This window comes from Gossypium hirsutum, chromosome A05, assembly GCF_007990345.1.
Source record: "Gossypium hirsutum isolate 1008001.06 chromosome A05, Gossypium_hirsutum_v2.1, whole genome shotgun sequence".
Taxonomy (NCBI): domain Eukaryota; kingdom Viridiplantae; phylum Streptophyta; class Magnoliopsida; order Malvales; family Malvaceae; genus Gossypium; species Gossypium hirsutum.
This window is the reverse complement of record NC_053428.1, coordinates 5,974,460-5,989,755: the sequence shown is the minus strand read 5'-3', so window position 1 is coordinate 5,989,755 and position 15,296 is coordinate 5,974,460. Positions and strand designations below refer to the sequence as shown.

Sequence of the window (15,296 nt, the reverse complement as noted above, 5' to 3'; positions counted from 1 at the left end):
TAACAGAGGCTGTAAAGGAGGCTATTTGGTTACAAGGTATGGCTAAAACCTTGGGGTTGGTTCAGGAGCATATTAACGTGTATTGTGATAGTCAAAGTGCTATTCATTTAGCAAAGAATCAAGTCTATCATGCACGTACAAAACATATCGACGTACGATTCCATTTTGTGCGGGAAATTATTGAAGAGGGGAAAATTTGTCTTCAGAAGATCAAGACTGCAAATAATCCCGCAGATATGATGACCAAGGTGGTAACAGCAACCAAGTTCGAACATTGTTTGAACTTGATTAATATCCTGCAAGTTTAACAGTTGAAGAAGGCACTATCAAGTATTGTTGTCAAATGCAGAAAGAATTGTGTGAAGATAAGATTATCCTAATCAAATCTTCAAGGTGGAGATTATTAGAACCCACCCATTGTTTGAAAAGTCAAAAAGGGTGGGCACCGAAAGTAGAAAGTAAAATTGGTTGGCAAGTTGGGTTAAAAGTTGGCATGGGATAATTGCAATTTTGGTCCCTAATTGTATAGGGACATTGCAAGTTGATCCTTGAACCTCAACTATAAATAGGCCTAACCATTTCTTACTTTCTTCATCCCACACTTGCCATTCTCTACTTAAGGCAATTGTTCTCTCTCCCTATTTGTAAACTTTCACTTGTATTTTTGGAGTGAAATATATTTGGTAGTGCCCGAGGACGTAGGCAAAATTTGCTGAACCTCGTTAAAATTCTAGTGTTCTTTATTTTTGTTCTGCATATTTTGCAAGTGTCATTGTAGTGATTTATTGTGCTATTAAATTACGATAGAGGGATATTCTGGCTAGGAAAGATCTGGTATGTAAGCGATCCTCGTGATCCACCTCTCTTTCCTGGGAATTGAACTTAGTGTGATTTTTCAGTACAATAATTTTACTCTTTCACACACTTCCGCGCAACTCTACATGGTGAATGAGATGACTTTTATACATTTTTGCAGTCATGATGAACAAGAGACAATGACCAGCTTTTAATGTAGGGGCTGCCTGTACAGCTCATAGTTACAGGGAGCCATCTGATTAGTGTCGGTTTTATTGCCATTAATGTTTAACCCAACAAATATACAGGGATATTTGTGATGGCAGGAGATTCTATCTCACTAATTTGATTGCAGAATGTTTTATTTATTTTTTCAAGAAATTTTATTATTTATTTTAGATTTTGCAAGCTTTGATTGACTTGGTAGATTAGCGTCTATATCGTGTGTGAGTGCATTGAAGATGAGACCATAAGATCAAATATGATTGGTATAATAGTAAGTCAAGTGTAGTCAATTTATATATTTTATGAATTACGTTTTACTTAATGTCAGAAGAACATTTTCATACCTTACAGAAAGAAAAGATCCTTTCTCGTTGGGTCCACAAACTATAAAATTAAGGGTGGTAAACGCACGAACCAGTCAAAAAAGCAAAAGGATGAGACCAATCCTTGGCATCCAGTTTTGTCGATCGTTGGGTCCATAAACGAGAGAGAATGTCGAAATAGACGAGGGGCAAAATCAAAAGACAATGAATCAACGATTTCAGTATAACAACCGAGTATTGAAGTGGCAGAATGTCGACGTAGAAAAAGAAAATTCAACCTGCCCGTAATTTTCGAGAAACTAAGACGAAAGGAGATTTGTAAAGAGAGTGCTGCTTTTCACACACTTAACAATCTCGATAATCTATCAAGACGAACAAGCCACAGGCTAGTCTTAAACCACAGTCCGATTCCGCGGGCATAGTGGATACTCTCACATTACTTCACGTTTTCCCAAAGGAAAAGATGGGTTTATTATATTGAAAGTATTAGAACAGGTTACAAAAGACTTACTTACCCATTGATGAGTATTACCGTTTTTAACAATTTTTTGGGTCATAAGCAAAATAATAAAATGAGATTTTAGGTTCTTAAAAAATTGTAAATTTTTTTTTAAGTTCCTTAAAATTTAGTAAAAAAAATTTGGAGCCCTCAAAAGCTAAAAAAAAGCTTTTTGGACCCATTAAAAGTTGGTAAAAGATTTTTCTTAGCTTTTAAAAGTTAAAAATATTTATTTGGACCCTTAATAACTAGAAAACAATATTTTAAATTTCTTTTAGCCTTGGGCTCTGGGCGGCCACACCTTCAAACAACCCCCAGAACTGTGTTTATTGATGAGTCGTAAGGGTAGTCAAACAACTATTGACTGTCCACCCCTACAAAAATGCTAAAACGTTTTTACCACGAAACTTACAAATGTTTGAAATAAGGATACTTATCCTAAATAAATGTTTGAAATGAGGATACTTATCCTAAATACAAAAGATTTACTCTTCCCCAAGTTCATCTACCCTTTGCCACAGCTTTCTACATGGGTAATCCCTTGACACCCTACCCTGCCATGATCCAACATGACCGTACAAGGTTGGATCATGACGCCAAGCAAGTGGAAATGCAATAAGAGCCAAGTTACCGCTCCTTCAATTCTTTCCAAGTTATTGGGTGTAATTGTAAACTTTCAAATCTTGTTCCATCATGTCATGTACTTTGGAATGGAATTGCATGGTTAAGTCAAATTAATCAAAATCTTACCCTGCTATTATCATTTCTTAATTTGAGTACAAGACTAGTTGCAGAAATGTTGAAATTTAATACTACTGAAAGATAGCTTTAGCCAATAATAGTTATTCAATCTTAATCCCATCGTTATTATTGTATGATGGTGGAGACTATTTGAAGATTCACTTCATTAGATTACTAACTTAATAGCATCCCTTGGTACCAAAGCCAACCCTCCCTCCAGCACCATCGTATATCACTTGCAGTGTTTTCTGCTGCGTATTCCCAAATATCGCCAAATCACTGGCATCGCTGTTTGCGGCAAATGCTAGGCATACCTGTGACACATTAGCAACGTACAAAGTCCCCACGAGTGGGATTGTCAACTTAACGCCTCCGCGGAAGAAGAAACTTATCTTTGGAATATTAACAGATTTGTATTTGCTGAAATCATAGCATGTGTCAAGTATTGAAAGTTCTCTACCCATTCGATGCCGTCTCATCCTTTGTCGAAATTCAGACCGTAGTGCTGCATAAGCATCCGGTGGCAAGCGTGTGATGACAGTTCCAGAGTCAATGATTGCACCAGCTGTGGTGAAAACCGATGCTGAAATCGATAGTCTTTTGCCACCAACGCTGATTCCAGTAATGTCAAGGCCGTAAAACGATGAATCTTGAATGCTTGTGGACAATGGAGTGAATTTTACGGATTTCGAGCCGTACCTCTTGCATTTGCCCAAAGTTAGGAAACCAATCGAGCTGGAGGACGATGGCAAGCAATAAGAGAAAATTGTGTTGTATTTCCTGGCTGTTTGTGAAGGTAAAGATAACTGATCTCTGCCAAGTCCCAGCAAACCAGCTGCACCACCAAAAAGACCTTGGTTGTTTTGACCACAACCGAAAAGAAAGTTGTCGAACACATCAAATGGCGTCAAGGTAAGCCTTTCTTTGGCAAAGAATCCGGTCGAGAAAGAAGAGTCTCCGTATTGAGTTCCGTAGACACATGTTGACAACGAGCAAAGAGGTAGATAACCTGATAGCATTTGGTTCACGTCATAATCTATTCAATTATAAGAGTAAACTCTGAATTCCAATTAGTTATTTATATTATTACCTGTTGCAGACAAGAGTGAACTGCACTGTACCGAGTTGCAGGAAACGTTGGAATATGTTGAAGAAACAGAGGGGTCGAATTTGGCATCCCTCTGCTGATAGCAATAACCTAGGCAAGGCTCACATTGTGTCCAGGTGATATCGCTCCCTGTATCAAATATGAGAGACAGTTGTTTCTTTGGTGTGCCAATACCCACGGTGACTATATAATTCCCTGAGCCCACCACTCTGCCATCCCAGGCTGGGAGATTGGCCACATCAGTCACCTTCACATCCGCCTTGGAACCTGATTTGTTGGCTAGCCTGGATTGAATATATCTAACTCGGCCTTCATCTTGGAAGAAAGTCTCTGCATGAGTGGGAGGTGTTTTGGCTCTGTCTAAATGAAGCGGAGAGCATGGACCGTGCTTGTGGACAACTTGTAAAGATGATTTTTGGTGCTGAAGACCTGAAATTCAAAGCTGTTTATCCTTGTTTCTTCAATCAAGTATATTTGATTTCATGCAACATATATTTTAATGAAAGAACAAAGAACAAGCGATTTCGAAATTAACCTTGGGTAGATGAGTTGCAAGCAGCTGATTGGAGTAGAGAATTAATGTGAAGGATATGGTGAAAAGACTTGCTTTTTGTCCCTTGGAATGCATATGTAGTCTTACAGGAAGAGCAGAAGATAATGAGGAAGAGGAAGAAGAGAGAATTAGCAGAAAGTTGGAAAGCTATAGAGTTTGGTACAATCATAGTCGCCATTGACAAAATTGTACCACTCCTCCTATGTGATATTTCAAATGATCGGTGCTACCTGCTTCTTTCTCACCTACATATATCGATGTTGGGAATACCTTTACTTTTATAATGCTTGTAGTTGTTATTTAATTGATTATCAAATTTCCAACACAAAGGTAAGATTATTGGGAAGCAAAAGTTGGACATGCGATTATAGTCAAAGTCAACCATAATTAGATCCTTTAATTGGTTGGACTTGGAGATACAATATAGTCAACAAGATCCACATTTTGCATCTCCACTATTTAATTATAATGTTGCAATTATTCTCTCAAAAAATATTCTTGTAATCATTTCTAGTCCAAATATGGGGAGGCAAGGAATAGAAACAAGTGGCCGGGCTGAGGTATTAAATAAAAGAATATTATGAACTACACTAATTCATAAAATATTATGATTTGTATTAAATAATATAATGGTTTTTTTTAAATTTTTAGGTAAAAAGATACAATATACAGCGAAAATAATAATCAATTAAAGCTTAATTCGGCATCGACATGATACGATTAGCAATCAATAAGCTTTGAATTGCAGTCGGGGGTGTTCAAATATATGCAGACTTGAACTTCCTGTTGCAACGCATTTAGCCATCTTTCCACTTTTTTCTTAAGAGTTGATGCAGGAAGCGTAAATCCATCAATTTGCTATTATCTCCCCCACTTGACAAAAGTAAATCCATTAGTACAGTATTATCACATTCAATCTCGACATGTTTAAAGCGATAAAAATGCCTTCCAAAACCATTCTTGTCTCTACTTTTATTTTTCTTTCTTATGAGCGTAAGCATAAGAATAAAAATATTAATTGACCTAATAATTATTGAGGTTTTAATTAAAAGTGTGATTAAATTTATTATATTAAATTATAATTTGTTTTACGGATCAAAATAAAAATTTAGAAAGAGAAAAGATAAATTTATCTTATTCCAAAAAAAAATGTATAGTATTTAAAATTTTCAAAATATTTAAGGGTGAAACAAAAATATTCTTTTCTTTAATAGAGATTGATAAATTTATGTTTTGGTTGTTCAACTTTAAAAAGTTACAAAATGGTATTAAATCATTCAAAAGTTTTTATTTAAGTCACATGTATCAATCGAAAACCCTCAATCAAAAGCTCTCATTCTTCTTCTCTTCTACAATTAAGTTTTTTCATGAAATAACTTTGAACGCAATGAATCTTTAAACCAAAATCTAAGCAATTTTTTTCTCCATTCTCTAACGCTAACCGAAAATCGAATTGAATCTAAGGTATGTTATTCTACTCATTAATGAATATTAATCCACTGTATTGATCATTAAATCGTCGCTTGACGCTCGCTAGTCAATTTTTTCCTTTTTTAAAAAAGCTTAACAGTCCAATGGTTTAAATAAAAATTTTTGAATAGTTTATTAATATTTTATAACTTGTTTAAAATTAATTGATCAAAATATAAATTTACTAATAATTTAGTGACCAATTTACTGTAAATTTTAAAAGGTTAGTACATAAAGTTTTATAGAAATGAAAACTTTTGAGGACAAAAAACAAATAAAATTAGGAACACTTAGTTAAACTCTACTATTAGCCCCTAAGCTATGGGGTAAGTTATGGATTTAAATTCTTATACTTTGATCACTTTCAAATTTTTGTATTTTTAGAATTTTGATGCGATCAACATATTATGGCATGTGTAATGCCATATCAGTTTACTACTTTCATATATTACTCACACAAAAAATTAGTTAAATAGATTTAACGAATTAAGATTGAAATTCATAAAATAAAGCGACTAAAAATGACTCAATTAAAAAACATAGACTAAATATACAATTTTACGCATAATACAAGACTTATAGGGAAATTTTACCAAATAGATTTAGCTACTGCGGTTTGATGAAGAATAAAATTTCAAAATTTAAAAAAAAATATAAAAACTAAAAGTGATCAAATTCAAAAAATACAAATACTAAAATTATTCAAATTAATTCAATTCACAACTTATATAAAATAGTGGGTGTAATATTAAAACTTGAGTTTGATATTACTTGTGTTTTTCTTTTTCATAAAAAATATTACTTGTATTTCTATAATATATATTATTTTGTGGGTTAAACAACAGGTAAAGTGCTAAAACAAATGTATTCAAGATTTCAATTGATATAATCTTTAAACAGCTCTTACCCTACCCATTATCAAAAAGATATTACTTTGAGTGGACTCAGCCAATGGGATAGATTCAATGGAAACTTGCCAAACTTAACAGCAACATCGTAATTGGAGAAGGAATGACACCCCCAAGTCAACGTCAAAAGTCATTACTAGTCCAGCCTATGTGCTTGATCCTTGACTTCCAATGAGGAGAATGGGGAGAAAGATATTGAATATGGGCTGTCATGTACCCAATTGGCAACTTTGGGCTTGCCCCTCTTCCGTTTTTCACTGAAATGGGATTTGAGTTATTGCCTAATGCTTGTCTAATGCATTCAACATGCAGGTCTGTTAAAATTATATACAAAAGTAATGATTGAGAGCCAATGTATCCATTAATTTTTTTTTAATTCAAGAAAGAGATACGTGTTTTACTATTTGAAGGTGTAACAACGTCACACGAAACCATATTTTTATATCACTGTACATAAATTGCAGCAAACATTTTATTTTCTTGAATGATGTATGGGAAGAAAAAAGCAGAGAAGAATCCGACATTTGAAGTAGTGGTGTATTGATTATTTCAGTCTTAAGCCAATCTTGCTATCATATGAATTATTCTTTGATTTGACAGCTAACTCGAAGATTTTCTTCTCAATTAGCTTAAAAAACTTAGGAGCATCCCCCTGTAGCAAACCCAAGTTTCCCTCCAACACCATCGTATACCACTTGCAGTGTCTTTTGCTGTGTATTCCCAAAGATCCCTACATCTGTGTCGTCATTGTTACCGGCAAACGCTAGACACACTTGCGAGATAGTATTAACATACAAAATTCCCTTTGCGGCAATCGGAACCTCAACACCCCCTCTGAAGAAGATGCTTATCATAGGTACACTAACCGAAGAAAACTTGGTAAAGTCATAGCATGTATCCAGGATTGAAAGTGGTTGTGCCTTTGGATATTGGCTCATCAGTTTCCTAAATTCAGAGCTCAGTGCTGTATATGCTGTCGGTGGTAGTCGGGTGATGACAGTTCCAGAGTCAATGATGGAGCCGCCAGCAGTGAAAACAGAGGCTGATATCGGTAGTTTTTTGCCACCAACGCTTATTCCAACAATGTCAATTCCGTAAAAGGATGTACCTTGGGAGATAGTGGTCAACGTTGTGAAATTTACGAATTTCGATACACCACCGTAGCCAAAACTGAGGAAACCTGTTGAGCTGGAGGATGATGGCAAGCAGTAGGAGAAGTATTTCCTGTATTTAGAGGCGGTTTGTGAAGGTAGAGATAATTTATCTCGGCCAAGTCCTATCAATCCGGCTGCCCCTCCGAAAAGACCTTGATTATTTTGGCCACAACCAAATAGAAAGTCATCGAACACATCAGTTGATGTCAAGGTGAGCTTTTCTTTAGCAAAGATTCCAACTGAGAAAGATGAGTCTCCATATTGAATGCCATAGACACAAGCTGATGATGAACAGCCAGGTGTGTTACCTGAAAGTATATAATAACAACGAATTATCTAGTTATTTGAATCCAGGCTTGAAAGATATGCAACAAAATCGATGAAAGTTACCTGTTGCAGAAGCCAGTGAATTGCAGGTAGTTGAGCTGCATGAAATGTTGGAATATGTTGAGGACAAGGATGGGGCAAAAACAGGATCTTGCTGTTTATAGCAAGTTCCTACACAAGGCTGACATTGTGTCCATGTAATGTCACTTCCAGTATCAAATATGAGAGTTAAATCTTTCTTCGGGGTACCTAGACCCACGGTAACTACGTAATTGCCCGACCCCACCACGCTGCCATCCTTGGCAGGGATATTGGCTGCATCAGTCTGGTCGACTTTGGTAGAGCCTAGGCTCTTGGCAAGTTTTGAGTGGATGGACTTGACCCGGGCTACATCTTGGAGGAGGATCTCGGCGTGAGTGGGGATATTTGCTTTATCGTGATGATAGAGTTGAGAGCATGGACCATGCTTGTGGACAACTTGTAAAGATGACTTTTTGTCTAATACTGAAAGTGGAAACCATACATCACATATGCATTCCAATACTAGAATGTTTTAAGAATTAAAGATAAAATTAAAACTGCTAATTAATATATGATGGGGTCAATGCAAATTATTTGTTTAAAATTGATTATGAAAAAATGGATTAACATATTGTTTCACATCCTTCCCTAGTTGATTCATTGATAATTTACTATTAAATTGCTATTATTAGGTATGATATATCGCTGATGAAAGTGACTGCCCAATAATGCATTACCTAAAGATTGAGAAAAATGTTTTAACGACAACAGAGCATTGCTTTCCAATACAGAAAATCAGGAAATCCAAAAACATATAATTATCTGAGATTTAAGATTGTGGTTAGCTAATCTTTTGAATTAATGAAAAACAAAACCAAATTTCCTTAAATCTTTGCAATTAATTAAAAATTTCAAAATATTAGTTCCAAAAGCTTTGAAATCATAAAAAAAAGGGAGAAAAATGAAAAGTTTTCCTTAGATTCAATCATTGCATCACCAATCATATTCATGCACCTTACCTTAGCTATTGCACTGCCTACGAGCAACGAGTATTTATCCAACACCGTACTCCTTTTCATTATGTTGTCAGAGCAATGTTTGAAGACAAAATTATTCCTTTACTTTTTTTTAGATTCTTTTTATATCTTTTCATATGACCAAAGTCGCTAAACAATGCTTGAACTGGCCTCAAAGCATAACCTACCTCTGGCCTCCCATGGACTAGGACTTTTAAGGATAATAATTAACTTACCCTTTTTTTCTAAAGAAAAAAATGTATTTTAATAATTAATGAAAAACTCATTATTAAATTCAAATAATGAAATTTATCTTTGCCTTAAAAAGTCATCAAGAAGGACAATCAATTTAGCTCAAGTTTGTTACGGATTGGAAAAGAGGGTCCTACGGGTGTGGCACTGGTTAGAGTCGGTTGGCATATATTCCAAGTACGAAAAGGTTAGTGGAGTTTCAATGGACTCAATTCAAGTCCAAAAAGGAAATTGTATTATTGGCTGTAATTCTTCGTTTTGCATGGAAAGCTTCCCTTTTACAGTATCTGGAAAGGAGAAAATACAAGATTTATGGAGGGAAAAATAGCACACTGCTGCTTTTTGTCTATTTTGTTTCAGGCTTTATGGAATTAGAAATATTGCTAGACACTTGTTTAAAAACGATCTCTGCCGTGCTTGGGTGCTGAACATGTCTGTGTTTTTCTTTTGAACGAATCTCTAGGTTTAATTAGCTTAGTATGTGTGCTGTACTGCTACTACTGGCATGGTGTTTTTGTCGTAGCAGCTTGGCTACTTCTTTTGGATAAATGAACAAATTATTCTTTTGTCCAAAAAAGACTATTGAAAATGACTTATTCTAAATGGACCAGGGAAAAGAGAAGAAAGGCTAACTACTGCTCTGCAACTGGCAAAGCAGCAGACAGCAGACATGACTATATACGTTGAGTATAACGATAAGCTTAATCAACAAATACGATCCTACTGACATGAATGCTAGCCCGCCAGCCAGCACAGTGGACTCAATAAAGCATGATCTTAATGATTGTTTTTACTGTAAAATACTAAAGTAATGAACAAGCCAAGAGCTAGCTCAAGCCTGGTTGGTTGGTGTGTGAGAGAGCGAGAGAGAGATGAGGTAGTTAACCTTTGGTTGCAAGGCTGCAAATAGAGGAGGGTAGAAGAGAGCTGACTTGGATGGTATGGCTGTGCTCAAGGTGGTGACTCTCTGCAACAGTTGCTCTTCGTCCCATGGCATACCCCTCCTTCAAAGAGCAGACAAGGCATAAAAGAAGAAGATAAGCAGAGAGGAAGGTCGGGGAAATGATAGTGGCACCCATGGTCCAGCTTAATTTCTCATCTTACAAGCACACTCCATTATATATATTCTGTATGAGAGTGGAGACACAAGATATAGGTTACCCATTCTTACACGTCATCCTTGGATCATATATCATAATGCACAATTAACAAACTACTCTACTAATAGGCACTCAACACGTTGCCTACCAAGCACGGTACTTGGGAAGAGCTATGCTAAGTTTTGAGTTCATGGTGTGTTAAAGTTTCGTTGATTACAATTGTTATTGTCCAAACTAAGATTTCTTTACAGCTTGGTGAAGTTGTGACCTAAAAGCAATATATTTCCTTATTTCACCCTAAGTTTAAAGCCTTTTTCTTTTTGGCAACAATATTATCTTTGATTTGTTCTGTATACATCAAATCAGAAGCTTCTTCACGGCAGCAATATCAACCCTGGAATTAATTAATCTGATTTAATGTTCGTTTGTTGCTTGCTCAAAATTGGGTCCCTAATGCTGCAAATTAATGCCAGATTTGAGAAGTGTTCTTAAAATTAACAGTGCCGAACTGCAATGTATTTTCGGGACAATAGTGACAATTTGAAACCACAGCAACGTTAATTATTGTGTGTTTAGACATTATTGGGATTTAAAGGTGATAAAGGTATATTTTTTTATTAAAAAAAAGAGGTGTTTAATGATTTTAATGGGAAAAGAATAGAATTTTGTTTTCAAATTCTATCACAAAATCCAGGCGTATGTGTTTTTATGAGCAGCCGGCTAATGTGAAAAATATAATTCGTCTAATGAAATTCTCAAATGGAAATGGTGATAGTTATCTGAAAAATACAAGAAACAAATTGTTTATACTTTATACGAACATGATTATTGATCAAGCAACTTCTTTTGCTTTATTATTTTCTTTCTCTGTCTTTTAGTTTTTGTATTTTTTATATATTTATGTGAACTAATCCCATCAAGCCCTTTTTCTTTAATTTCTTAATTGGACTTTCAATCTAGCTGTATCGATAGCAACTCCTCGTGGGGTACCTCTTATATAATATTTCCCAAATTAAGGCTAACATCTTGAATGAGTTCTTACAAAATGAAGGGGATGCCTGAAATTGTAAACCAAAAGAATGGGGCAAATTTTAAGTAATTTTTTCCTTAAAATAAACCGCACCAGGTTAATGCTATAGCTTGGAATGGAGCCTAAATTATGCCTAGACTGCCTATTTTCTTCTTTCGGAATTCCCACATCGGGTCCTGCCTATAATGATATTTATTCGTGTGATATTATCTAATTTCATTCATTCTTTATTATTAGAGTTTTTTCATTGTCGGGCCGACTCAAACAGAATTCTAGGCTCAGATCTGATATAAAAATGGGTCTAAATTTTTATCTAAGTTAATTCAGATAAAAATGTTAAAATTTTGGCCGGTCTGATCGTATTAATTTTTTATATAAAAATTTAAAAAATATAATACACCAAATATACTAAAAATATTAAATTAAATGTTTCCCAACAAATTGAAAATAAATTAAAAAGAGTCTTTATACTTAAATAACATTAAGATAAATACAACTTGACAAGGAAATGTTTTTAAAATAGTAACAAAGCTAACAATAAAATAAGTGGTATATAATATCTAAACATTAACAACAGGATAGTAGCAACATAATAGTGAAAGAGTAATAAAACAATGGTAAAAAGTGAAAAAAAAATAGCAAAAAAAACAACAAGGTTTTTTTATTGCAAATTCATGTTTGATCTAACCCAAAAAAAACTTACTCGAGGCCCAGTCTATTTTCTAAATGCACCTTATTTTTTTTTCAAATCTAATTTTTGGGCCTATATTTTTACTCAAATTGTTTCATTTTTAAACGTAATTCAATCCGACCCATGAATAATTTTATAAATTAGAAATTACCATTATTATTATTATATAGTGGTAGAATTTAGTATATGTGTTAGTGGAAGTTATGACATAGAGTCATAGACGCATGCTAGATGGGAATGGAAATTCCAAGCACTACGAATAACTAAAATGGGCAATGGACATAATATATGCATGCAGCTAACAAATAATGATTGACTTGAGGAGTCCACGTTAGACCTCCAAAGCTTAAAATAATTATAGCTGAAAGTGCTGCTTAACCTATCCAAACATTGCAATTTACCAAAAAGAAAATCTTTTCCAACTTTCCTTAATACATTTATCCACACTCATTATCACATTAGAATCACTCCTTCTCGGGAACAGCAATCTTTTTTAAAAATTTAATATACTTTTACAAATAAAGATTATAAATATTGGATTTAAATTTCAATTTTATTAAATATTGTTTTATGTAATCCTATGAATTAATTGAATTATGAAAATGTTTGATAGGATGGCAAACCCACAGAAGCTTCAGTACCTAATACATAAGTTTATAAAAATTCTAGTTGAAGAATGTTGGTGAAAAGAAGAGGAACCCAATATACCAATTAGTTGAAGTAGCTTGGAAATTCCATGAATCTTCAAAGTTATTGGACATCCTTGTCAGTGTTGCCTAGAAAGACATGAAGCAGTAGGGTCCAGTCCTCAATTATACATGTTCGGAAACTAGTTTTGGTCAGTATAAGCATTGCTAGTGGGAATTAATATAGGTGGAATCTTTGAACTTTTGTAAGCGATGGAGTGGAATCCCGTTTGGCTGTAACCCAACCAAGCATTATTTTTTCTATTGGGTGGTGATTGAAATTGGAAGCTGGAATCTTTTCTTGTGTCCCCATTGTAAGTGAGAGCTTGATGGGCTACCATCTTATCATCTTGCAAGGTTCCCACTTGATTATGTTACAAGGAAAAGGAAATGGAACGGAATTAGGTGAGGGTTCAATTCGTTAATTATTTTTGCAACAAACAATCAAATTATTGCGTCATAGACAATTTAACTTGTATGGATTGGCTATGCAATTAATGAATTAAAGTGTACAAAATTGCATGCTCTGAATTGGCAAATACTTGCAGTTATCAATGAAAAAGAAAACTGAGTTTGGTGCACACCATTTGCTTCTACTCCTCCACATACTCTTTGCATTCCAGCTATAGGGACAAAATTTATGCAAACAGTATAACTTTGATGAAGGGTAAGATGAAGAAAACAGTAAGAGCTTGAAATTTATATTCCAAGTTACGTTTAAATGTGGTCAAATATTGTTTCAAGGGTTGGAGTTTAATTCAAAATAAATGAAGTATGTTGTTTTATATGGTATGGTTATATTATTTAGAAATTACATGATATTAAGAAATGGGATCGTAAATTAGAATATTCAAAATTATTAACCCATAAAATTTGTGCATTATTTTCGATGTTTTTATTTTTAAAACTTCGTAATTAATTTTCGATATTTTATATATCACAATAAATTAAAATATCTATTTCTTTATCAAAAGTTGAATACGATACCATGAAAATGGTAAGAAGTAAGAATTCTAATTTGACTATTAGTTACCACCTAGATAAGGTTTATTAAAGAATTCTAATTTGACTATTAGTTACCACCTAGATAAGGTAAATAAAGTAGCTAATGCTCATAGTATAAAAGCTGTTGGGAATATAGCCGTAATTATTACCTCTCATAAGTAGATTTTGAAATATTTGTAGACAATAACTATTGATGTATAAGGTTCTAGTGTCACGGGATTAGAACATTCATAGACATTAAAGCTTATTTAATTAAGTGGTAAATTTAATCTATCTTAATTTAAAGACTAATAGATTTGCAAGATTTTATCTCATAAATATATCATATTTTAATTTGTGGTGCAAATATTTGATTTAAGTATAAAAATCATCCATCGATGCTAGTGGGGATTGGATAGAATAGAATAGAATTATAGAAATGGATGGTAGGCTACTAATTCAAAGGATAAGGGGCATGCATTTTACTTTTTACTTTTCAGACTTCAAACAAAACAAACAGGTAGTGGTGCCTCAGGCCTGAGCACATTCTTATCAAGAAAGCTTCTATTATTCAAATTTATATTTCCTTGAAAATCGATTCATCCCAGAATCTTCAAAAGCAGCTGACCTTTTTAAATATTTAATTTCCTCAATTATGTAGTCATTTATATCATAGTGAAACCAGCGATTGGCACTAGAGAGAGTCAGAAATGAGGAAATCTCCACGCTATAATCTATTTTAGTCTTTTGGATATGGAAGTGGATCATTGCCAAGAAGCCAAAGCCAATTAATTTGTCTGTACCACTTTTCTCCGTGGAGTAACAAATCTTAGTAGCAATAACTAAGCTGAACTAGAACACGTTTTCCCTTGCTTGTTCCTTAGCGGGACACTAGCTAATGAAAATACAAGACTGCAGCAGTCGGTACAAAAAATCGAGAAGAAATGAGTGTTCCACAATTGCAGAACAAAGAATCACACGAAAACAAGCCAAGCCCAACACAACAGCTTCCTTCCATTGCAGATTCATCGGCACTTCCTCACCACCTTCCCAGCGGTTAACATATAAAAGGGGATGTGTACACTTGTTTGTTCAATTAAGATGCATATAATGGATAAGGTTCAGTAACAAAATATATAGAAGGTAAAGACATTAGTAAAAGCAAAATCTGCGTATGATTAAGGAGTATATTACTAAATTAATATAACCTTGGATAAATGAGTGGCAAGCGGCTGATGCTAATAGAGAATTAACGTGAAGAATATAGTGAAAATACTTGCCATCCAAACTAATATTTGTCCCTTGGAACGCATATGTAGTCTTGCACGAAGAGCAGAGACTCAGCAAGACGAGGACGAGGGAATTAGCAGACAATTAGGAATGCAGTCAAAGTTTAGTACAATCACAATAGGC

At 34.3% G+C, this 15,296-nt stretch overlaps 2 protein-coding genes across 3 annotated transcripts; both read right to left on the bottom strand.

Moving 5' to 3' along the window:
- Window positions 1–2,576: 2,576 nt before the first annotated feature.
- LOC107906800 (aspartyl protease family protein At5g10770) lies at window positions 2,577–4,506 on the bottom strand. Of its 2 annotated transcripts, XM_016833917.2 has the most exons (4): window positions 4,227–4,506; window positions 3,674–4,120; window positions 3,044–3,592; window positions 2,577–2,897 (listed from the first exon to the last, which is right to left on the bottom strand). In XM_016833917.2, the coding sequence occupies exons 1-4, from the start codon at window positions 4,420–4,422 to the stop codon at window positions 2,860–2,862; spliced, it is 1,230 nt and encodes a 409-aa protein (XP_016689406.2). In that variant the 5' UTR covers window positions 4,423–4,506; the 3' UTR covers window positions 2,577–2,859. The 2 variants fall into 2 exon arrangements, with proteins under 2 accessions (XP_016689406.2, XP_016689405.2); XM_016833916.2 differs by having other exon boundaries at window positions 2,577–3,592.
- Window positions 4,507–6,977: 2,471 nt separating this feature from the next.
- Window positions 6,978–10,584, bottom strand: LOC107906801 (aspartyl protease family protein At5g10770). Its single transcript, XM_016833918.2, has 3 exons — window positions 10,279–10,584; window positions 8,167–8,607; window positions 6,978–8,084 (listed from the first exon to the last, which is right to left on the bottom strand). Exons 1-3 carry the CDS (start codon window positions 10,469–10,471, stop codon window positions 7,261–7,263), a joined length of 1,458 nt encoding a protein of 485 aa, XP_016689407.2. The 5' UTR covers window positions 10,472–10,584; the 3' UTR covers window positions 6,978–7,260.
- Window positions 10,585–15,296: the final 4,712 nt, after the last annotated feature.